A 25,869-nucleotide genomic window follows, 5' to 3' on the forward strand; every position below is an offset into this window, starting at 1 on the left:
TTCCCAGCAGTCACATCTCCAGTCATCACCCAGACACATTCCCTGGTGTTACTGTATAATGCCCCATTCCCAGCAGTCACCTCTCCAGTCATCACCCAGACACATCCCCTGGTGTTACTGTATAATGTCCCATTCCCGACAGTCACCTCTCCAGTCATCACCCAGACACGTCCAACAGTGTTACTGTATAATGTCTCATTCCCGGCAGTCACCTCTCCAGTCATCACTCAGACACATCCCTTAGTGTTACTGTATAATGTCCCATTACCAGCAGTCACCTCTCCAGTCATCACCTAGACACGTCCCCTGGTGTCACTGTATAATGTCCCATTCCCAGCAGTCACCTCTCCAGTCAGCACCCAGACACATACACTGGTGTTACTGTATAATGTCCCAATCCCAGCAGTCACCTCTCCAGTGATCACCCAGACACATACCCTGGTGTTACTGTATAATGTCCCATTCCCAGCAGTCAACTCTCCAGCCATCACCCAGACACATCCCCTGGAGTTACTGTATAATGCCCCATTCCCAGAAGTCACTTCTCCAGTCATCACCCAGACACTTTCCCTAGTGTTACTGTATAATGTCCCATTCCCAGCAGTCCCCTCTCCAGTCATCACCCAGACACATCCCCTGGTGTTATTGTATAATGTCCCATTCCCAGCAGTCACCTCTCCAGTCATCACCCAGACACATCCCCTGGTGTTACTGTATAATGTCCCATTCCCAGCAGTCACCTCTCCAGTCATAACCCAAACACGTCCCATGGTGTTACTGTATATTGTACCATTCCCAGCAGTCACCTCTCCAGTCATCACCCAGACACATCCCCTGGTGTTACTGTATAATGCCCCATTCCCAGCAGTCACCTCTCCAGTCATCACCCAGACACATTCCCTGGTGTTACTGTATAATGCCCCATTCCCAGCAGTCACCTCTCCAGTCATCACCCAGACACGCCCCCTGGTGTTACTGTATAATGTCCTATTCCCAGCAGTCACCTCTCCAGTCATCACCAAGACACGTCCCACAGTGTTACTGTATAATGTCCCATTCCCAGCAGTCACCTCTCCAGTCATCACCCAGACACATCCCCTGGTGTTACTGTATAATGCCCCATTCCGAGCAGTCACCTCTCCAGTCATCACCCAGACACATCCCCTGGTGTTACTGTATAATGCCCCATTCCGAGCAGTCACCTCTCCAGTCATCACCCAGACACATCCCCTGGTGTTACTGTATAATACCCCATTCCCAGCAGTCACCTCTCCAGTCATCACCCAGACACGTCCCCCGGTGTTACTGTATAATGCCCCATTCCCAGCAGTCACCTCTCCAGTCATCACCCAGACACATCCCCAGGTGTTACTGTATAACGTCCCATTCCCAGCAGTCACCTCTCCAGTCATCACCAAGACACGTCCCACAGTGTTACTGTATAATGCCTCATTCCCGGCAGTCACCTCTCCAGTCATCACCCAGACACATCCCTTGGTATTACTGTACAATGTTCCATTTCCAGCAGTCACCTCTCCAGTCAGCAGTGGAATGATCTTGTTGGTGAGTTCCTGGATCTTCTGGTCACTGTGTCTCTCATGTATCAGTGAGTGAGGTGGAGGCACCATGATGGTGCTCTGGGACCTGCTCAGTCCTCCTGACACATGAGCATGGCTGCTGGGTGTCTCACGCTCACCAGATGTCTTCTTCACACCTCTGTGAAATGGGGGAGACATAAATATCACTGTAAATATCCCCTCACCTCCACAGTCATGTCCCTGTACTATTACCATAGATAATAAGAATTTACTTACCGATAATTCTATTTCTCGTAGTCCGTAGTGGATGCTGGGAACTCCGTAAGGACCATGGGGATTAGCGGCTCCGCAGGAGACTGGGCACAAAAGTAAAGCTTTAGGACTACCTGGTGTGCACTGGCTCCTCCCCCTATGACCCTCCTCCAAGCCTCAGTTAGGATACTGTGCCCGGACGAGCGTACACAATAAGGAAGGATTTATGAATCCCGGGTAAGACTCATACCAGCCACACCAATCACACCGTACAACTTGTGATCTGAACCCAGTTAACAGCATGATAACAGAGGAGCCTCTGGATAGATGGCTCACAACAACAATAACCCGATTTAGTTAACAATAACTATGTACAAGTATTGCAGACAATCCGCACTTGGGATGGGCGCCCAGCATCCACTACGGACTACGAGAAATAGAATTATCGGTAAGTAAATTCTTATTTTCTCTGACGTCCTAGTGGATGCTGGGAACTCCGTAAGGACCGTGGGGATTATACCAAAGCTCCCAAACGGGCGGGAGAGTTCGGATGACTCTGCAGCACCGAATGAGAGAACTCCAGGTTCTCCTCAGCCAGGGTATCAAATTTGTAGAATTTTGCAAACGTGTTTGCCCCTGACCAAGTAGCTGCTAGGCAAAGTTGCAAAGCCGAGACCCCTCGGGCAGCCGCCCAAGATGAGCCCACCTTCCTTGTGAAGTGGGCATTTACAGATTTTGGCTGTGGCAGGCCTGCCACAGAATGTGCAAGCTGAATTTTACTACAAATCCAACGAGCAATAGTCTGCTTAGAAGCAGGAGCACCCAGCTTGTTGGGTGCATACAGGATAAACAGCGAGTCAGATTTTCTGACTCCAGCCGTCCTGGAAACATATATTTTCAGGGCCCTGACAACGTCCAGCAACTTGGAGTCCTCCAAGTCCCTAGTAGCCGCAGGTACCACAATAGGCTGGTCCAGGTGAAACGCTGAAACCACCTTAGGGAGAAAGTGAGGAAGAGTCCTCAATTCTGCCCTGTCCGTATGAAAAATCAGGTAAGGGCTTTTATAAGATAAAGCCGCCAATTCTGACACGCGCCTGGCCGAAGCCAGGGCCAACAGCATGACCACTTTCCATGTGAGATATTTCAAATCCACAGATTTAAGCGGTGCAAACCAATGTGATTTCAGGAACCCCAAAACTACATTGAGATCCCAAGGTGCCACTGGAGGCACAAAAGGAGGCTGTATATGCAGCACTCCCTTGACAAACGTCTGAACTTCAGGAACTGAAGCCAGTTCTTTCTGGAAGAAAATCGACAGGGCCGAAATCTGAACCTTAATGGATCCTAATTTTAGGCCCATAGACACTCCTGTTTGCAGGAAATGCAGGAATCGACCCAGTTGAAATTCCTCCATTGGGGCCTTCCTGGCCTCGCACCACGCAACATATTTTCGCCAAATGCGGTGATAATGCTTTGCGGTCACATCCTTCCTGGCTTTGATCAGGGTAGGAATGACTTTTTCCGGAATGCCTTTTTCCTTCAGGATCCGGCGTTCAACCGCCATGCCGTCAAACGCAGCCGCGGTAAGTCTTGGAACAGACAGGGTCCTTGCTGGAGCAGGTCCCTTCTTAGAGGTAGAGGCCACGGGTCCTATGTGAGCATCTCTTGAAGTTCCGGGTACCAAATCCTTCTTGGCCAATCCGGAGCCACGAGTATAGTTCTTACTCCTCTCCGTCTTATAATTCTCAGTACCTTGGGTATGAGAGGCAGAGGAGGGAACACATACACTGACTGGCACACCCACGGTGTTACCAGAACGTCCACAGCTATTGCCTGAGGGTCCCTTGACCTGGCGCAATACCTGTCGAGTTTCTTGTTGAGGCGGGACGCCATCATGTCCACCTTTGGTTTTTCCCAACGGTTTACAATCATGTGGAAGACTTCTGGGTGAAGTCCCCACTCTCCCGGGTGGAGGTCGTGCCTGCTGAGGAAGTCTGCTTTCCAGTTGTCCACTCCCGGAATGAACACTGCTGACAGTGCTATCACATGATTTTCCGCCCAGCGAAGAATCCTTGCAGCTTCTGCCATTGCCCTCCTTCTTGTGCCGCCCTGTCTGTTCAAGTGGGCGACTGCCGTGATGTTGTCCGACTGGATCAGCACCGGCTGACCTTGAAGCAGAGGTCTTGCTTGGCTTAGGGCATTGTAAATGGCCCTTAGCTCCAGGATATTTATGTGAAGTGATGTCTCCAGGCTTGATCACAAGCCCTGGAAATTTCTTCCCTGTGTGACTGCTCCCCAGCCTCGCAGGCTGGCATCCGTGGTCACCAGGACCCAGTCCTGAATGCCGAATCTGCGGCCCTCTAGAAGATGAGCACTCTGCAACCACCACAGGAGAGACACCCTTGTCTTTGGTGACAGGGTTATCCGCTGATGCATCTGAAGATACGATCCGGACCATTTGTCCAGCAGGTCCCACTGGAAAGTTCTTGCGTGGAATCTGCCGAATGGGATTGCTTCGTAGGAAGCCACCATTTTTCCCAGGACCCTTGTGCATTGATGCACTGACACATGGCCTGGTTTTAGGAGGTTTCTGACTAGTTCGGATAACTCCCTGGCTTTCTCCTCTGGGAGAAACACCTTTTTCTGGACTGTGTCCAGGATCATCCCTAGGAATAGAAGACGTGTCGTCGGGATCAGCTGCGATTTTGGAATATTGAGAATCCAACCGTGCTGCCGCAACACTGCTTGAGATAGTGCTACCCCGACTACCAACTGTTCCCTGGATCTTGCCCTTATCAGGAGATCGTCCAAGTAAGGGATAACTAAAACTCCCTTCCTTCGAAGGAGTATCATCATTTCGGCCATTACTATGGTAAAGACCCGGGGTGCCGTGGACAAACCAAACGGTAGCGTCTGAAACTGATAGTGACAGTTCTGTACCACAAACCTGAGGTACCCTTGGTGAGAAGGGTAAATTGGGACATGGAGGTAAGCATCCTTGATGTCCAAAGACACCATATAATCCCCTTCTTCCAGGTTCGCAATCACCGCTCTGAGTGACTCCATCTTGAATTTGAACCTTTTGTATGTAAGTGTTCAAGGATTTCAGATTTAAAATAGGTCTCACCGAGCCGTCCGGCTTCGGTACCACAAACAGCGTGGAATAATACCCCTTTCCCTGTTGCAGGAGGGGTACCTTGATTATCACCTGCTGGGAATACAGCTTGTGAATGGCTTCCAATACCGCCTCCCTGTCGGAGGGAGACGTCGGTAAAGCAGACTTTAGGAAACAGCGAGGGGGAGACGTCTCGAATTCCAATTTGTACCCCTGAGATACCATTTGAAGGATCCAGGGGTCCACCTGTGAGTGAGCCCACTGCACGCTGAAATTCTTGAGACGGGCCCCCACCGTGCCTGAGTCCGCTAGTAAAGCCCCAGCGTCATGCTGAGGACTTGGCAGAAACGGGAGAGGGCTTCTGTTCCTGGGAACTGGCTGTTTGCTGCAGCCTTTTTCCTCTCCCTCTGCCACGGGGCAGAAATGAGGAGCCTTTTGCCCGCTTGCCCTTATGGGGCCGAAAGGACTGCGCCTGATAATACGGCGTCTTCTTATGTTGAGAGGCTACCTGGGGTAAAAATGTGGATTTCCCAGCAGTTGCTGTGGCCACCAGATCTGATAGACCTACCCCAAATAACTCCTCCCCTTTATAAGGCAATACTTCCATATGCCTTTTGGAATCAGCATCACCTGACCACTGCCTCGTCCATAACCCTCTTCTGGCAGAAATGGACAGCGCACTTACTCTTGATGCCAGTTGGCAAATATCCCTCTGTGCATCACGCATATATAGAAATGCATCTTTCAAATGCTCTATAGTCAGTAATATACTGTCCCTATCTAGGGTATCAATATTGTCAGTCAGGGAATCCGACCAAGCCACCCCAGCACTGCACATCCAGGCTGAGGCGATTGCTGGTCGCAGTATAACACCCGTGTGAGTGTATATACATTTTAGGATATTCTCCTGCTTTCTGTCAGCAGGTTCCTTAAGGGCGGCCGTATCAGGAGACGGTAGTGCCACCTGTTTAGACAAACGTGTGAGCGCTTTATCCACCCTAGGGGGTGTTTCCCAACGTGCCCTATCCTCTGGCGGGAAGGGGTATGATGCTAATAACCTTTTAGGAATTATCAGTTTTTCATCGGGGGAAACCCACGCTTCATCACACACTTCATTTAATTCCTCAGATGCAGAAAAAACTACAGGCAGTTTTTTCTCACCAAACATAATACCCTTTTTAGTGGTACTTGTATTATCAGAAATATGTAAAAAAAATTTCATAGCCTCAATAATGTAACGTGTGGCCCTACTGGAAGTCACATTCGTCTCTTCATCGTCGACACTGGAGTCAGTATCTGTGTCGGCGTCTGTATCTGCCATCTGAGGTAACGGGCGTTTTAGAGCCCCTGATGGCTTTTGAGACGCCTGGACAGGCACAAGCTGAGTAGCCGGCTGTCTCATGTAATCAACCGTCTTTTGTAAAGAGCTGACACTGTCGCGTAATTCCTTCCATAAGCTCAGCCACTCAGGTGTCGACTCCCTAGGGGGTGACATCTCCATTACAGGCAATTGCTCCGCCTCCACACCATTTTCCTCCTCATACATGTCGACACAATCGTACCGACACACAGCACACACACAGGGAATGCTCTGATAGAGGACAGGACCCCACTAGCCCTTTGGGGAGACAGAGGGAGAGTATGCCAGCACACACCAGAGCGCTATATATACAGGGAGAACCTTATAGAAGTGTTTTTCCCCTTATAGCTGCTGTTTATGAATACTGCGCCTAATTAGTGCCCCCCTCTCTTGTTTTACCCTTTTCTGTAGTGCAGGACTGCAGGGGAGAGTCAGGGAGACGTCCTTCCAGCGGAGCTGTGAGGGAAAATGGCGCCCGTGTGCTGAGGAGATAGGCTCCGCCCCCTTCTCGACGGACTTTTCTCCCGCTTTTTGCTGTATTCTGGCAGGGGTTAAAATACATCCATATAGCCCTGGGGGTTATATGTGATGTATTTTCGCCAGCCAAGGTGTTTTTATTGCTGCTCAGGGCGCCCCCCCCCCCCAGCGCCCTGCACCCTCAGTGACCGGAGTGTGAAGTGTGCCTGAGGAGCAATGGCGCACAGCTGCAGTGCTGTGCGCTACCTTGGTGAAGACTGATGTCTTCTGCCGCCGATTTTCCGGACCTCTTCTTGCTTCTGGCTCTGTAAGGGGGCCGGCGGCGCGGCTCTGGGACCGGACTCCGAGGCTGGGCCTGTCTTCGGTCCCTCTGGAGCTAATGGTGTCCAGTAGCCAAGAAGCCCAAGCTGGCTGCACGCAGGTGAGTTCGCTTCTTCTCCCCTTAGTCCCTCGATGCAGTGAGCCTGTTGCCAGCAGGTCTCACTGAAAATAAAAAACCTAAAACTAAACTTTTTCTAAGAAACTCAGGAGAGCTCCTAGAATGCACCCTTCTCGGCCGGGCACAAAAATCTAACTGAGGCTTGGAGGAGGGTCATAGGGGGAGGAGCCAGTGCACACCAGGTAGTCCTAAAGCTTTACTTTTGTGCCCAGTCTCCTGCGGAGCCGCTAATCCCCATGGTCCTTACGGAGTTCCCAGCATCCACTAGGACGTCAGAGAAAATAGGATTTTGGTACTTACCAGATAAATTATTTTCTTTGAATCCACAGGGGGCACTGGAGTTCTCTTGGGATATGGACGGTGCAATAGCAGGGATAGGCACATTTAAACATTTAAATGTGTAACCCTCCTTCCCCTTCCATACTCCCAAGATGCCTTATTGTTTTTTTGCTGAGCCAAATAGGAGCGACAGAGAGGATGAACAACGGAGAATTACATATAACATTATAACATAACGGACAACTATAAAGTTGACACAACATAACAGACAATTAGAAAGTTGACATGACAATAGATAACAATCACCTTAACATTTGAACAAGTCTGTGAAAATGTGTTACCATAAGAACTATTGAACTTACCACCAGCCAGGTGAAACTGCTCTGGGTGGGTGTCCAGTGCCCCTGTGGGTGCAACGAAAAGTATTTATCTGGTATCAAAATCCTGTTTTCTTTCTAAGCCACTAGGGGTCACTGGAGTACTCTTGGGACGTACCAAAGTTTCCCCCTTGGGTTGTCTGATGTTAAAGAAGATACTACTTGTGGTAGAAAAGCAGGATTTGTCCAAAGTTCCGCTCTGTCAGTATGACAACAAGAGTAGTGACACTCTGGCCCCTGGAGACAAGCGCACCATCTGATGAATTTGTAGATGAGAGCCAGATCACTGTGCGAGAAGATCCAGTTGAAAAGGACCTGAGTGAAATCTTCCGAACTGGAGTGTTTTGAAAGATGCTCCCATCTGTCTTACCAGTCGAATGCACAAATGCACCGAGACTGTCCGTGGTTTGAGCACTAGCAGTACTGGATGACGAATAGCATGTACTTTCTGTTATGGCAGGTAAATGCGTTGATCCACCGTAATCAGAATCATTCCTAAAACTGAATTCTTTGACAATCCAACCGTACTGAACTAGTACACTGTACAACAGTAACGCATGTTAAAGAATTTGTTGAGACGAAGCCTTGATGAGAAGGTCATCTAAGTACAGAACGATTATCACTCCCAGGGATCTGAGATGAACTATCATCACAGACATCACCTTTGTGAATACCCGAGGCGCTTGTCGTACTGCAAACTTAAGTACGCCTGATGCGGATGCGGTGGCCAAATTGGAATGTGTAAGTACGTATCCTTGAGATCCCGCAAAATCATGAATTGCTGTGGTTCTAAACCTGCAATCACTGACCGTAGGGATTCCATATTGACTGTGTAGTAAGTGACGTACCGATTGAACCCCTTTAGGTTCCATATTGGTTTGACTGAGCCATCCGGCTTTGATACTACAAAAAGATTGGAATAAAACCCTTGACCTTGTTGGTGTACTGGAACCTGAACCAAAACTGCTGAATGTACGAGAGACTGAACAGCGGTCTGCAGACCTGCTCACTTGTCTGCTGACACAGGCAGACCTGTCTTGAAAAACCGCATCGGTGATAGACAGTCAAACTCATTGAAACCTCTTAAAACAAAACTGCGGATCCCCCCATCTGTGATGTCTGAAACTACGCGAAGGGAAACTTCTGAAGGTGTGCTCCCACAACTGAAGAGCAGAGATGGGCTGGAAGCGCGTCATGCCACTGGCTTGAGTCCTGACGATGGTTAGTGGTTTGTTGAAAATCACGTCCCTCTGCATGGCGGCCTGTCAAGAACGCAACCACAGCAGCTGTTGGGCTGCAAGCCGAGAACAAACTTGTCCGACATCCAACGAAGCCGTACCTAAATACTCAACCAATTCACAAATGTGATCGGTAAGAAATATAAGCTGGTCTGAGGAAAAACCCCGTTGTAGGCCTAACCTGAGCTGTTTCACCCATGCAACTACAGCCTTGTTAACCCAAACTCCAAATTAAACAGGTGTAAGCATCACCCCTGTTGCTGTATACATGGACTTTAGCATGGCCTACAGCTTACTCTCCGAGGGGTCTTTAAGCGTAGCTGCACCTGGGACTGGAATAGTTAATTTTAGTGAAAGTTTAGAAACTGAAGACTCCACCGATGGCGATTTAGTTGTCATAGCCGGTGGGAAAAGATATTTAGACAGAAATCGCTTTGTCCCAGAAAAGTGTTTAACTGGATTTAGCCATGCTTCTATTAAATGCTTATTAAGAGATATGAATAAGAAAAACACACAGTCGCCAATAGTCTGCCAGCAATAAAACCTCATATGTTTCAGTGCAACCTAGCAGCTGGCGTACCGATCTAATGAGATCATCATAGCTCGGGCTATTAGTGACCTCACTATCTGACTCCTGACCCAATGCTGAGATATCAGATGTGGCATTGAATCGCCAGAATGTAATTATGAGACAAACGATGACCATTCTTAGAAACTGAACTATACATGGACTTTGTAACCCAGCAAAGTTCTAGAAACATCCTGAGCCCACACTGGCTGCTCACACGGTATTAATCATGAATCAGACTTAGCCGCCTCACGGTCTTTTTGTACAGCGGACAACTCTGACTGCAAATCACGCATTCTCTCAGTTATCACAGACAAGCTGCTGTTTCTCATATTGTCATGCAGACAGACAATAATACAGTGAGACAACGTCCGCACAACTCAGTGAAAATAACTGTAGTGTATATAATACCGCGTGCACCGCACTGTGTTATAGAGTAAATCTATGATGGTCACTGTGCCACCTACTAAACACCCCTGCCCCCTCCAGTAGCATTGTGTTGTAGGACTGACATATTGCTGTAGGAAGAAGCAGGAAGTAGGTGTGTAACCTTTGTGTGAAAACGGCGTCCCAGCATGTGCATCTGACTATAACCTATGTACCCCCAAAAGCACTCATAACCTAGGCTTAATAGCATGTTATGTCCCTTATAGCCCTGGCCACCATCCCTTATATTTAGGGGAACGGCTGAAGTACGGACCTCCATGATCTCCCACACCGCATAAAGCAGTGAGTTGCGGCTAGCTTGCAATGTATACCAAGCGCCGGCTCTGAGTGACGGCGCCTAGCAGCAGCTACCCACGTGGTCTTTGCACTAGTGGAAGCTGGAGAGCAGGGAGATGTGTGATGTGACGGGCGCCCAGCAGCGGCAGTGTGATCTGTCCGCTGCTGTGAGCAGCGCTGCCGGGAGCCGCTTCCCAGTTGTTTAGAGGGGCAGATTGTAGAGGTCAGCGGCAGCACTGTTTGGAGCTGCGCTGCCAAGTGCCGGGATGTCTCTTAGCTCCGTCCAACTCCTGCAGCCATGGCTGAATCAGCTAACGCTGATGAAGGTCTATGGGGGGGCATCTCTGTCTAAGCACAAACAAGCCTTCGCTGCACAACAGCAGCACACACTCCCGGACCCACGCTTCTTAATAAGCTGGGAAGGGAGTGTGACTGATAAAAGAAAAAAATCTTTTGAAAAATTAAAAGTAAACCCTGGAATAACTCCATGATGTGACCTTCCCTGGTGAAGGCACATAAAACACTGAGGCATCTTGGGAGTATGGAGGGGGGAGGAGGGTTACTCATTAAAATATTTAAATGTGCCTATCCCTGCTATCGCACCGCCCATATCCCAAGAGTACTCCAGTGCCCACTAGTGGATGAAAAATAAATAAGTGATGTCACTGTGACACTCCCAGATCCCCTAACCTCCCCAGTCATGTCCCTGTATTATTACTATAGATATAAGTGATGTCACTGTGACGCTCCCAGATCCTCTCACCTCCTACTCACGTCCCTGTATTATTACTATAGATATAAGTGACGTCACTGTGACACCCCAGATACCCTTACCTCCCCAGTCATGTCCCTGTATTATTACTATAAATATAAGTAATGTAAATGTGACGCTCCCCCATCCCCCTGACTTTCCCTAGTCATGTCCCTGTATTATTTCTAGAGATATAAGTGATAACACTGTGACATTCCCACATCCCTTCACCTCCCCAGTCATGTCCCTGTATTATTACTGTAGATATAAGTAAAATAACTGTTATGCCAACATCCCCTCACCAGTCATGTCTCTGTATTATTACTATAGATAAAAGTGATGTCACTGTGACTACACCACCACTCCCAATGTATTATAGTAATAATAATAATAATAATAACAACACCAGGACACTACAAGCTGCTGTCCATGTATAATAATAACCATGCACAAAAACCTGCTACCCCAGTATTATATTAAAAACAACAGGACACCCCATTCTGCTCTCCCTTTATAGTAATAATAAAATGACACCACAAGCTGCTCCCTCTGCAAAAAAATAATAATAATAGGACACAACAAGTTGTTCCCAATGTATTATAGTAGTAATAATAATAATAATAATAACAATAATAATAACCCCAGGACTCGACAAGCTGCTGTCCATGCATAATAATAACCATACACAAAAATCTGCTACCCCTGTATTATACTAATAACAACAGGACACCCCATTCAGCTCTCACTTTATAGTAATAATAAAATTACACCACAGGCTGCCCCCTCTACAAAAAAATAATAATAGGATACAACAAGCTGTTCCCAATGTATAATAATAATAATAATAATAACAACAGGACACCACAGGCTGCTTCCCCTGAATAATAATAATGACAGGACGCCACAGTCTGCTCCCCCTGTATATTAATAATAAGCGGACACCACTAGCTACTCCTTCTTTATAATATTAATATTAAGACAACAAAGGCTGCTCCTCCTGTATAATAACAACAACAACAACAGGACACCACAGGCTTCTCAACCTGTATAATAATAATAACTGGATGCCACAGGCTGCTCCTCCTGTATAATTAAAGGACACCACACGCTGCTCCTACTGTATAATAATAATAATAACAACAACAACAGTACAACATAGGCTGCTCCCCCTGTACAATAATAATAACAGGACACCACAGGCCACTCCCCTGTATAATAATAATAACAGGACACCACAGGCTGCTCCCCCTGTATAATAATAATAGGATACCACAGGCTGCTCACCTGTATAATAATAATAACAACGGGACACCACAGGCTGATCCTCCTGTATAATAACAACAACAGGACACCACAGGCTGATCCTCTGTATAATAATAATAACAACAGGACACCAGAGGCTGCTCCCCCTGTAGAGTACGATGCCACAGGCTGCTCTTCCTGTCTATTATGACAACACAGGATGCTACCCCTGTATATTATTGCAACACAGGCCACTTCCCCTGTATATTATGACAGCACAGGTTGCTCCTCCTGTAAACTACACAACACAGGCCGCTCCCCCTGTACAGCACAATGCCACAAGATACAACACCTGTAATGGCGGGGTCTGCATTGAATTACTGTAACGGCGGGGTCTGCGCCACCTGTATTACGGTAAGGGCGGGGTATGTGCCACCTGTATTATGGTAACGGCGGGGTCTTGCGCCACTTGTATTACGGAAAACGTCGGGGTCTTGCGCCCCCTGTATTACTGTAACGGCGGGGTCTGCGGCACCTGTATTATGGTAACGGCGGGGTTCGCACCACCTGCATTACGGTAACGGCAGTGTGTGCACCATCTGTATTACGGTAACGGCGGAGTGTGCGCCACCTGTATTACGGTAACGACGGGTTCTACGCCCCCTGTATTACGTAATGCAAAAGAAAAAATAAGATTTTACTTACCGATAAATCTATTTCTCGTAGTCCGTAGTGGATGCTGGGACTCCGTAAGGACCATGGGGAATAGCGGCTCCGCAGGAGACAGGGCACAATACTAAAAGCTTTAGGATCAGGTGGTGTGTACTGGCTCCTCCCCCTATGACCCTCCTCCAAGCCTCAGTTAGGATACTGTGCCCGGACGAGCGTGCATAATAAGGAAGGATATTGAATCCCGGGTAAGACTCATACCAGCCACACCAATCACACCGTACAACCTGTGATCTGAACCCAGTTAACAGTATGATAACAACGAAGGAGCCTCTGAAAGGATGGCTCACAACAAGAATAACCCAATTTTTGTAACAATAACTATGTACAAGTATTGCAGACAATCCGCACTTGGGATGGGCGCCCAGCATCCACTACGGACTACGAGAAATAGATTTATCGGTAAGTAAAATCTTATTTTCTCTGACGTCCTAGTGGATGCTGGGACTCCGTAAGGACCATGGGGATTATACCAAAGCTCCCAAACGGGCGGGAGAATGCGGATGACTCTGCAGCACCGAATGAGAGAATTCCAGGTCCTCCTCAGCCAGGGTATCAAATTTGTAGAATTTAGCAAACGTGTTTGCCCCTGACCAAGTAACTGCTCGGCAAAGTTGCAAAGCCGAGACCCCTCGGGCAGCCGCCCAAGATGAGCCCACTTCCTTGTGGAATGGGCTCTAACAGATTTTGGCTGTGGCAGGCCTGCCACAGAATGTGTAAGCTGAATTGTATTACAAATCCAGCGAGTAATCGTCTGCTTAGAAGCAGGAGCACCCCTCTTGTTGGGTGCATACAGGCTAAACAGCGAGTCAGATTTTTTGACTCCCGTCGTCCTGGAAACATATATTTTCAGGGCCCTGACAACGTCAAGTAACTTGGAGTCCTCCAAGTCCCTAGTAGCCGCAGGTACCACAATAGGTTGGTTCATGTGAAAAACAGAAAACACCTTAAGGAGAAATTGAGGACGAGTCCTCAATTCTGCCCTGTCAGAATGAAAAAATTAAGTAAGGGCTTTTATATGATAAAGCCGCCAATTCTGACACACGCCTGGCTGAAGCCAGGGCTAACAACATCGTCACCTTCCATGTGAGATATTTTAAGTCCACAGTGGTGAGTGGTTCAAACCACTGTGACTTTAGGAAACTCAAAACAACATTGAGATCCCAAGGTGCCACTGGAGGCACAAAAGGAGGCTGTATATGCAGTACCCCTTTTACAAACGTCTGAACTTCAGGCACTAAAGCCAGTTCTTTCTGGAAGAAATTCGACAGGGCCGAATTTTGAACCTTAATGGACCCTAATTTTAGGCCCATAGACAGTCCTGTTTGCAGGAAATGTAGGAAACGACCCAGTTGGAATTCCTCTGTAGGGGCCTTCTTGGCCTCGCACCACGCAACATATTTTCGCCAAATGCGGTGAAAATGTTTTGCGGTTACATCCTTCCTGGCTTCGACCAGGGTAGGGATGACTTCATCTGGAATTCCTTTTTCCTTCAGGATCCGGCGTTCAACCGCCATGCCGTCAAACGCAGCCGCGGTAAGTCTTGGAACAGACAAGGCCCCTGCTGGAGCAGGTCCTTTCTTAGAGGTAGAGGCCACGGGTCTTCCGTGAGCATCTCTTGAAGTTCCGGGCACCAAGTCCCTCTTGGCCAATCCGGAACCACGAGTATCGTTCTTACTCCTCTCCTTCTTATGATTCTCAGTACTTTTGGTATGAGAGGCATAGGAGGGAACACATACACTGACTGGTACACCCACGGTGTTACCAGAGCGTCCACCGCTATTGCCTGAGGGTCCCTTGACCTGGCGCAATATCTGTCTAATTTTGTTCAGGCGGGACGCCATCATGTCCACCTTGGATTGTCCACGGCACCCCGGGTCTTTACCAAGGTAATGGCCGAAATGATGATTCTTCTTAAAAGAAATATGGACGATTTCCTGATAATGCTCTATAGTCAATAAAATACTGTCCCTGTCAAGGGTATCAATATTTTCAGTCAGGGAATCCGACCAAGCCCCCCCAGCGCTGCACATCCAGGCTGAGGCGATTGCTGGTCGCAGTATAACACCAGTATGTGTGTATATACGTTTAAGGATATTTTTCAGCCTTCTATCAGCTGGCTCCTTGAGGGCGGCCGTATCTGGAGACGGTAACGCCACTTGTTTTGATAAGCGTGTGAGCGCCTTATCCACCCTAAGGTGTGTTTCCCAACTCGCCCTAACTTCTGGCGGGAAAAGGTATACCGCCAATAATTTTCTATCGGAGGAAACCCACGTATCATCACACACTTCATTTAATTTATCTGATTCAGGAAAAACTACAGGTAGTTTCTTCACACAATACCCTTATTTGTGGTACTTGTAGTATCAGAAATATGTAACACCTCCTTCATTGCCCTTAACATGTAACGTGTGGCCCCAAAGGAAAATAAGTTTGTTTCTTCACCGTCGACACTGGAGTCAGTGTCCGTGTCTGTGTCGACCGACTGAGGTAAATGGGCGTTTTAAAGCCCCTGACGGTGTCTGAGACGCCTGGACAGGTACTAATTTGTTTGCCGGCCGTCTCATGTCGTCAACCGACCTTGCAGCGTGTTGACATTATCACGTAATTCCTAAATAAGCCATCCATTCCGGTGTCGACTCCCTAGAGAGTGACATCCCCAATACAGGCAATTGCTCCGCCTCCTCACCAACATCGTCCTCCTACATGTCGACACACACGTACCGACACACAGCACACACACAGGGAATGCTCTGATAGAGGACAGGACCCCACTAGCCCTTTGGGGAGACAGAGGGAGAGTTTGCCAGCACACACCAAAAACGCTATAATTATACAGGGACAACCCCTTATACAAGTGTTTTCCCTTATAGCATTTTCACATATGTAATTATATCGCCAAAAAAGTGCCCCCCCTCTCTGTTTTAACCCTGTTTCTGTAGTGCAGTGCAGGGGAGAGCCTGGGAGCCTTCCCACCAGCATTTCTGTGAGGGAAAATGGCGCTGTGTGCTGAGGAGAATAGGCCCCGCCCCTTTTTCGGCTGGCTTCTTCTCCCGTTTTTCTGACATCCTGGCAGGGGTTAAATACATCCATATAGCCCCAGAGGCTATATGTGATGTATTTTAGCCAGTAAAGGTATTTTCATTGCTGCCCAGGGCGCCCCCCCAGCGCCCTGCACCCTCAGTGACCGCTGGTGTGAAGTGTGCTGACAACAATGGCGCACAGCTGCAGTGCTGTGCGCTACCTCATGAAGACTGAAAAGTCTTCTGCCGCCGATTTCTGGACCTCTGGACCTTCTTTCTTCAGCATCTGCAAGGGGGCCGGCGGCGCGGCTCCGGGACCGGACTCCATGGCTGGGCCTGTGTTCGATCCCTCTGGAGCTAATGGTGTCCAGTAGCCTAAGAAGCAAATCCATCCTGCACGCAGGTGAGTTCACTTCTTCTCCCCTAAGTCCCTCGTAGCAGTGAGCCTGTTGCCAGCAGGACTCACTGAAAATAAAAAACCTAAATTAAACTTTTATTCTAAGCAGCTCAGGAGAGCCACCTAGATTGCATCCTTCCCGGCCGGGCACAAAAATCTAACTGAGGCTTGGAGGAGGGTCATAGGGGGAGGAGCCAGTACACACCACCTGATCCTAAAGCTTTTAGTATTGTGCCCTGTCTCCTGCGGAGCCGCTATTCCCCATGGTCCTTACGGAGTCCCAGCATCCACTAGGACGTCAGAGAAAGAGGGGTGTTCCCCCCTGTATTACGGTAACAGGGTCTGTGTCACCTGTATCACAGTAATGCCAGGTGCTGCGCCATCTGTATCACGGTAACAGCGGGGTCTGCGCCCCCTGTATTACGGTAACGGTGGGGTCTGCGCCACATGTATTACGGTAACGGCGGGGGCTGATCCTCCTGTATAATAATAATAACAACAGGACACCAGAGGTTGCTCCTCCTGTAAACTACGACAACACAGGCCGCTCCCCCTGTACAGCACAATGCCACAGGACACAACACCTGTAATGGCGGGGTCTGCATTGAATTACTGTAACGGCGGGGTCTGCGCCACCTGTATTACGGTAAGGGCGGGGTATGTGCCACCTGTATTATGGTAACGGCGGGGTCTTGCGCCACTTGTATTACGGAAAACGTTGGGGTCTTGCGCCCCCTGTATTACTGTAACGGCGGGGTCTGCGGCACCTGTATTATGGTAACGGCGGGGTTCGCACCACCTGCATTACGGTAACGGCAGTGTGTGCACCATCTGTATTACGGTAACGGCGGAGTGTGCGCCACCTGTATTACGGTAACGACGGGTTCTGCGCCCCCTGTATTACGTAATGCAAAAGAAAAAGAGGGGTGTTCCCCCCTGTATTACGGTAACAACTGGGTCTGCGCCACCTGTATTACGGTAACTGCGGGGTCTACGCCACCTGTAATACGGTAACGGCGGGGTCTGCGCCCCCTGTATTACGGTAATGGAGAGGACTGTGCCCCCTGTATTACGGTAACGGCAGGGTCTGTGCCTCCTGTATTACGGTAACGGCGGGGTCTGCCTGCGCAACCAGTATCACGGTAACGACGGGGTCTGCGCCACCTGTATCACGGTAACGGCGGGGTCTGCGCCACCTGTATCACAGTAACGGCGGGGTCTGCGCCACCTGTATTACAGTAACGGCGAGGCCTGCGCCACATGTATTACGGTAAATGCGGGATCTACGCCACCTGTATTACGGTAACTGCGGGGTCTGCGCCACCTGTATCACGGTAACGGCGGGTTCTGCACCCCCTGTATTACGGTAACGGCGGGTCCTGCGCCACCTGTATTACGGTAACGGCGCTGTCTACGCCACCTGTAATACGGTATCGGCGGGGTATGCGCCACCTGTAATACGGTAACGGCGGGGTCTGCGCCCCCTGTATTACGGTAATGGAGGGGACTGCGCCCCCTGTATTACGGTAACGGCAGGGTCTGTGCCTCCTGTATTACGGTAACGGCGGGGTCTGCGCAACCTGTATCACGGTAACGACGGGGTCTGCGCCACCTGTATCACGGTAACGGCGGGGTCTGCGCCACCTGTATCACAGTAACGGCGGGGTCTGCGCCACCTGTATTACGGTAATGGCGGGGCCTGCGCCACCTGTATTACAGTAACGGCGAGGCCTGCGCCACATGTATTACGGTAAATGCGGGGTCTACGCCACCTGTATTAGGGTAACTGCGGGGTCTGCGCCACCTGTATCACGGTAACGGCGGGGTCTGCACCCCCTGTATTACGGTAACGGCGGGTCCTGCGCCACCTGTATTACGGTAACGGCGCTGTCTACGCCACCTGTAATACGGTATCGGCGGGGTAAGCGCCACCTGTAATACGGTAACGGCGGGGTCTGCGCCCCCTGTATTACGGTAATGGAGGGGACTGCGCCCCCTGTATTACGGTAACGGCAGGGTCTGCGCCACCTGTATTACGGTAACGGCGGGTTCTGCGCCACCTGTATTACGGTAACAGCAAGTCCTGCGCCACCTGTAATACGGTAACGGCAGGGTCTGCGCCCCCTGTATTACGGTAACGGAGGGATCTGAGCCACCTGTATTACGGTAACGGCGGGGTCTGCGCCACCTGCATTACGGTAACGGCGGGGTCTGCTCCACCTGTATTACGGTAACGGCGGGGTGTGCGCCACCTGTATTACGGTAACGGCGGGGTCTGCGCCACCTGTATTACAGTAATAGGACACTAGAGTGTCAGCCACCTGTACAGGGATAATGCAGCACCAGAGGCTGCTCCAGCTGCACTATAACAAGGCACCAGAGGCTACTCCCCCTGTAGTACAGAACCTGACACCAGAGCTGCTCAGCCTATAGAATAATAATAATAATATCATTACCTGCTGCCAGACACAGCAATGGCTGCTCTCTGCTCCTGCTGCCTTGTGGGAATGATAGAAGGAAGGCGGAGCTCAGACCAGGGGAAAATGGCCGCCGCTCCTGACGTCATTACACGGCCAGGGAACCTATTGCTGCTGCCGGACTGGTCTACAGGAAAATGGCCGCCGGCCTCCTGCACTAAGGACATGTATGGTATTAATCTTTACAGAGGGCAGGGCTGTGGGTTGGGTGTAGGAGGGGAGGGGCCAGTAACCAGGTAGCAGTCGTTGCCAATCAAACCCTACTTCCGGCATGTGCGTTCCACCTTACTTCCGGACCGTGCGTTTCACATACAGGAAGTGAGTTTAAATTGACTGCTGCAGCCTCCCAGTGTCCGTGGAGATCAGGTAATGGCGTCTTACTATACAGGGGGAGCAGCCTGTGGTGTCCAGATATTATTATACAGGGGGAGTAGGCTGTTGTGTACTGTTATTATTATTATTATACAGGGGGAGCAGCCTGTGGTGTCCTGATATTATTATTATACAGGAGGAGCAGCCTGTGGTGTCCTGTCATTATTATTATTATTATTATTATTATTATTATTATTATTATGTCAGCTGCAGAGCATTACTACACCACTGGCAGTGTGACAGCTGCAGGCTGAGCCGCCCCATCCCCCCCCCCCCCCCCCCCCCCCCCCCTCCCCCCAGCAGTCACGTCACTATAATGGTGTAACATGTGACATTCCCGCTAGGAGGGCGCCACACGTATAACGACGGCCATCTGCTGTAGAGACACCGGGCTGTATTATATAATGCCAGTATCAGAAGAGACTGACGTCACGTATGTAACAAGAGTTTCTGCAGCAGCTGTGCCTGGCGTTTACTATTATTCTATAGGGAACCTATTATTTTGTATACGTGCCGGCAGCCGGCCTGTTACTGAGCCCCGTGCTGTGTGCAAATGTGGGAATACCAGGTAGCGCTCTATCCAAATGATGCAACCAAAACATAAAAACAATATAAACAGTAATATAGACCAAAACATATACTAATGGGTGTTACCCTGAGGTATATGATATCTCTGGTATACATGATATACACAATGAGTATACACAAAGGTATCACTGATAAAATCAATGTAAAAGGAAAACGCTGATCCTTCTACATAGGAGACTCTCAGAGGATTTGTCGGTCTCTTATAGTAAATGAGCAGCGCACAGTGTGAGTGAGAAGAAATCCTCCAGCTGATATGGTTCATACAGGAATGTGCCCTGAACCAGAATGACCTTTATATGGTAATTGTCCATCCGCTTAGTTCCGGTGTAACAACAAAGTGAGTTACATGTGTATAGATGTGATGGTGGTTAGTAGTCACTGCACCAGTGTTGGTAGTCCTTGCGGCACAAAGTTGATAATGCAGACCGGCTCTTGTGTGTAATAAACAGTGTTTCTCTGACGTCCTTGTGGATGCTGGGACTCCGTCAGGACCATGGGGAATAGCAGCTCCGCAGGAGACTGGGCACAAAAGTAAAAGCTTTAGGACTAGGTGGTGTGCACTGGCTCCTCCCCCTATGACCCTACTCCAAGCCTCAGTTAGATTTTTGTGCCCGAACGAGAAGGATGCACACTAGGGGCTCTCCTGAGCTGCTTAGTGAAAAGTTTAGTGTTAGGTTTTTTATTTTCAGTGAGACCTGCTGGCAACAGGCTCACTGTATCGAGGGACTAAGGGGAGAAGAAGCGAACTCACCTGCGTGCAGAGTGGATTGGGCTTCTTAGGCTACTGGACGTTAGCTCCAGAGGGATCGATCACAGGCCCAGCCATGGATGGGTCCCAGAGCCGCGCCGCCGGCCCCCTTACAGAGCCAGAAGACAGAAGAGGTCCGGAAAATCGGCGGCAGAAGACGTCCTGTCTTCAACAAGGTAGCGCACAGCACTGCAGCTGTGCGCCATTGCTCTAAGCACACTTCACACTCCGGTCACTGAGGGTGCAGGGCGCTGGGGGGGCGCCCTGAGATGCAATAAAAACACCTTGGATGGCGAAAAATGCATCACATATAGCTCCTGGGCTATATGGATGAATTTAACCCCTGCCAGAATACACAGAAAAACGGGAGATAAGGCCGCCGAGAAGGGGGCGGAGCCTATCTCCTCAGAACACTGGCGCCATTTTCCCTCACAGCTCCGTTGGAGGGAAGCTCCCTGGCTCTCCCCTGCAGTCACTACACTACAGAAAGGGTTAAAAAAAGAGTGGGGGGGGCACTAATTAGGCGCAGTATTAACAATATAGCAGCTATAAGGGGAAAAACACTTATATAAGGTTATCCCTGTATATAAATAGCGCTCTGGTGTGTGCTGGCAATCTCTCCCTCTGTCTCCCCAAAGGGCTAGTGGGGTCCTGTCCTCTATCAGAGCATTCCCTGTGTGTGTGCTGTGTGTCGGTACGTTTGTGTCGACATGTATGAGGAGAAAAATGATGTGGAGACGGAGCAGATTGCCTGTAATAGTGATGTCACCCCCTAGGGGGTCGACACCTGAGTGGATGAACTGTTGGAAGGAATTGCGTGACAGTGTCAGCTCTGTATAAAAGACAGTGGTTGACATGAGACAGCCGGCTACTCAGGTTGTGCCTGTCCAGACGTCTCATAGGCCGTCAGGGGCTCTAAAGCGGCCGTTACCTCAGATGGCAGATACACACGCCGACACGGATACTGACTCCAGTGTCGACAGTGAAGAGACAAATGTGACTTCCAGTAGGGCCACACGATACATGATTGAGGCAATGAAAAATGTTTTACACATTTCTGATAATACGAGTACCACCAAAAAGGGGTATTATGTTCGGTGAGGAAAAACTATCTGTAGTTTTCCTGAATCTGAGAAATTAAATGAGGTGTGTGATGTAGCGTGGGTTTCCCCCGATAAAAAGTTATTGGCATTATATCCTTTCCCGCCAGAGGTTAGGGTGCGTTGGGAAACACCCCCTAGGGTGGATAAAGCGCTCACACGCTTGTCAAAACAAGGGCTCTACCCTCTCCTGAGATGGCCGCCCTTAAGGATCCTGCTGATAGAAAAGCAGGAGGGTATCCTAAAATGTATTTACACACATACTGGTGTTATACTGCGACCAGCAATCGCCTCAGCCTGGATGTGCAGTGCTGGGTTAGCGTGGTCGGATTCCCTGACTGAAAAGATGGATACCCTAGATAGGGACAGTATATTATTGCCTATAGAGCATTTAAAAGATGCATTTCTATATATGCGTGATGCACAGCGGAATATTTGCCGACTGGCATTAAGAGTAAGTGCGTTGTCCATTTCTGCCAGAAGAGGGTTATGGACACGACAGTGGTCAGGTGATGCGGATTCCAAACGGCATATGGAAGTATTGCCTTATTAAGGGAAGGAGTTATTTGGGGTCGGTCTTTCAGACCTGGTGGCCACGGCAACAGCTGGGAATTCCACGTTTTTACCCCAGGTCGCCGCTCAACATAAGTTCAGGCGCAGTCCTTTCGTTCCCATAAGGGCAAGCGGGCAAAAGGTTCCTCACTTCTGCCCCGTGACAGAGGGAGAGGAAAAAGGCTGCAGAAATCAGCCAGTTCCCAGGAACAGAAGCCCTCTCCCGCTTTTGCTAAGCCCTCAGGACGCCGGGGCTTTACAAGCGGACTCAGGCACGGTGGGGGCCCGTCTCAAGAATTTCAGCGCGCAGTGGGCTCACTCGCAAGTAGACCCCTGGATCCTTCAGGTGGTATCTCAGGGGTACAAATTGGAATTTGAGACGTCTCCCCCTCGCCGTTTCCTAAAGTCGGCTTTACCGACGTCTCCCTCCGACAGGGAGGCAGTTTTGGAAGCCATTCACAAGCTGTATTCCCAGCAGGTGATAATCAAGGTACCCCTCCTGCAACAGGGAAAGGGGTATTATTATTCCACACTGTTGTGGTACCGAAGCCGGACGGCTCGATGAGACCGATTTTAAATCTAAAATCTTTGAACACTTACATACAGAAGTTCAAATTCAAGATGGAGTCACTCAGAGCAGTGACTGCGAACCTGGAAGAAGGGGACTACATGGTCTCTGGACATCAAGGATGCTTACCTTCATGTCCCATTTTACCCTTCTCACCAAGGGTACCTCAGGTTTGTGGTACAGAACTGTCACTATCAGTTTCAGATGCTGCCGTTTGGATGGTCCACGGCACCCCGGGTCTTTACCAAGGTAATGGCCGAAATGATAATACTCCTTTGAAGGAAGGGAGTTTTAGTTATCCCTTACTTGGACGATCTCCTGATAAGGGTAAGATCCAGAGAACAGTTGGAGGTCGAAGTAGCACTATCTCAGGTAGTGTTGCGACAGCACGGTTGGATTCTCAATATTCCAAAATCGCAGCTGGTTCCGACGACTCGTCTTCTGTTCCTAGGGATGATCCTGGACACAGTCCAGAAAAAGGTGTTTCTTCCGGAGGAGAAAGCCAGGGAGTTATCCGAGCTAGTCAGGAACCTCCTAAAACCGAGCCAAGAGTGTATCAATGCACAAGGGTTCTGGGAAAAATGGTGGCTTCCTACGAAGCAATCCCATTCGGCAGTTTCCACGCAAGAACTTTCCAGTGGGACCTGCTGGACAATTGGTCCGGGTTGCATCTTCAGATGCATCAGCGGATAACCCTGTCACCAAGGACAAGGGTGTCCCTCCTGTGGTGGTTGCAGAGTGCTCATCTTCTAGAGGGCCGCAGATTCGGCATTCAGGACTGGGTCCTGGTGACCACGGATGCCAGCCTGCGAGGCTGGGGAGCAGTCACACAGGGAAGAAATTTCCAGGGCTTATGGTCAAGCCTGGAGACAGCACTTCACATAAATATCCTGAAGCTAAGGGCCATTTACAATGCTCTAAGCTTAGCAAGACCTCTGCTTCAAGGTCAGCGGTGTTGATCCAGTCGGACAACATCACGGCAGTCACCCACGTAAACAAGGGTGGCACAAGAAGCAGGAGGGCAATGGCAGTGATAGCACTGTCAGCAGTATTCATTCCGGGAGTGGACAACTGTGAAGCAGATTTCCTCAGCAGACACGACCTCCACCCAGGAGAGTGGGGACTTTACCCAGAAGTCTTCCACATGATTATAAACCGTTGGGAAAAACTCGACAGGTATTGCGCCAGGTCAAGGGACCCTCAGGCAATAGCTGTAGACGCTCTGGTAACACTGTGGGTGTACCAGTCAGTGTATGTGTTCCCTCCTCTGCCTCTCATACCCAAGGTACTGAGAATTATAAGACGGAGAGGAGTAAGCACTATATTCGTGGCTCCGGATTGGCCAAGGAGGACTTGGTAACCGGAACTTCAAGAGATGCTCACGGAGGATCCGTGGCCTCTACCTCTAAGAAGGGACCTGCTTCAGCAAGGACCCTGTCTGTTCTAAGACTTACCGCGGCTGCGTTTGATGGCATGGCGGTTGAACGCCGGATCCTAGCAGAAAAAGGCATTCCGGATAAGTCATCCCTATCCTGATCAAAGCCAGGAAGGATGTAACCGCAAAACATTATCTCAGCATTTGGCGAAAATATGTTGCGTGGTGCGGGGCCAGTAAGGCCCGACGGAGGAATTTCGACTGGGTCGATTCCTACATTTCCTGCAAACAGGACTGTCTATGGGCCTGAAATTGGGGTCCATTAAGGTTCAAATTTCGGTCCTGTCAATTTTCTTCCAAAAAGAACTAGCTTCAGTCCCTGAAGTTCAGACGTTGTAAAAGGGGTACTGTATATACAGCCTCCTTTTGTGCTTCTAGTGGCACCTTGGGATCTCAATGTAGTTTGGGTTCCAAAAGTCACATTGGTTTGAACCACTTAAATCTGTGGAGTTAAAATATCTCACATGGAAAGTGGTCATGCTGTTGGCCCTGGCCTGGGCCAGGTGCGTGTCAGAATTGGCGGCTTTATCCTGTAAAAGCCTTATTTGATTTTCCATTCGGACAGGGCGGAATTGAGGACTCGTCCTCAGTTTCTCCTTAAGGTGGTTTTCAGCGTTTCACCTGAACCAACCTATTGTGGTGCCTGCGGCTACTAGGGACTTGGAGGACTCCAAGTTGCTAGACGTTGTCAGGGCCCTGAATATATATATTCCAGGACGGCTGGAGTCAGAAAATCTGACTCGCTGTTTATCCTGTATGCACCCAACAAGCTGGGTGCCCCTGCTTCTAAGCAGACTATTGCTCGTTGGATTTGTAGTACAATTCAGCTTGCACATTCTGTGGCAGGCCTGCCACAGCCAAAAATCTGTCAATGCCCACTCCACGAGGAAGGTGGGCTCATCTTGGGCGGCTGCCCGAGGGGTCTCGGCTTTACAACTTTGCCGAGCAGCTACTTGGTCAGGAGCAAATAAGTTTGTAAAATTCTACAAATTTGATACCCTGGCTGAGGAGGACCTGGAGTACTCTCATTGGTGCTGCAGAGTCATCCGCACTCTCCCGCCCATTTGGGAGCTTTGGTATAATCCCCTTGGTCCTTACGGAGTCCCCAGCATCCACTAGGACGTCAGAGAAAATAAGAATTTACTTAACGATAATTCTATTTCTCGTAGTCCGTAGTGGATGCTGGGCGCCCATCCCAAGTGCGGATTGTCTGCAATACTGGTACATAGTTATTGTTACCAAAAATCGGGTTATTGCTGTAGTGAGCCATCTTTTCTAGAGGCTCCTCTGTTATCATGCTGTTAACTGGGTTTAGATCACAAGTTATACGGTGTGATTGGTGTGGCTGGTATGAGTCTTACCCGGGATTCAAAATCCTTCCTTATTGTGTACGCTCGTCCGGGCACAGTATCCTAACTGAGGCTTGGAGGAGGGTCATAGGGGGAGGAGCCAGTGCACACCAGGTTGTCCTAAAGCTTTACTTTTGTGCCCAGTCTCCTGCGGAGCCGCTGATCCCCATGG

At 49.5% G+C, this 25,869-nt stretch overlaps 2 protein-coding genes across 2 annotated transcripts in view; one reads left to right on the forward strand and one right to left on the reverse strand.

The window, feature by feature from the left end:
- The window catches only part of LOC134984063 (oocyte zinc finger protein XlCOF6-like), a 42,258-nt gene extending 23,000 nt beyond the window's left edge, over nt 1–19,258 (reverse strand). The window contains exons 1-2 of the mRNA XM_063949703.1: nt 19,219–19,258; nt 18,965–18,999 (exon numbers count right to left, since the gene is read on the reverse strand). Of these exons, the coding sequence (XP_063805773.1) occupies nt 18,965–18,999; nt 19,219–19,258 (75 nt within the window). The remainder of the gene's footprint in view (nt 1–18,964; nt 19,000–19,218) is intronic.
- Nucleotides 19,259–20,048: 790 nt separating this feature from the next.
- The window catches only part of LOC134984065 (zinc finger protein 850-like), a 119,987-nt gene continuing 114,166 nt past the window's right edge, over nt 20,049–25,869 (forward strand). Inside the window, exon 1 of the mRNA XM_063949704.1 lies at nt 20,049–20,244. Coding sequence (XP_063805774.1) covers nt 20,242–20,244 — 3 coding nt within the window. The 5' untranslated portion in view covers nt 20,049–20,241. The remainder of the gene's footprint in view (nt 20,245–25,869) is intronic.

This window comes from Pseudophryne corroboree (assembly GCF_028390025.1).
Source record: "Pseudophryne corroboree isolate aPseCor3 chromosome 3 unlocalized genomic scaffold, aPseCor3.hap2 SUPER_3_unloc_33, whole genome shotgun sequence".
In the NCBI taxonomy this organism is placed as follows: Eukaryota; Metazoa; Chordata; class Amphibia; order Anura; family Myobatrachidae; genus Pseudophryne; species Pseudophryne corroboree.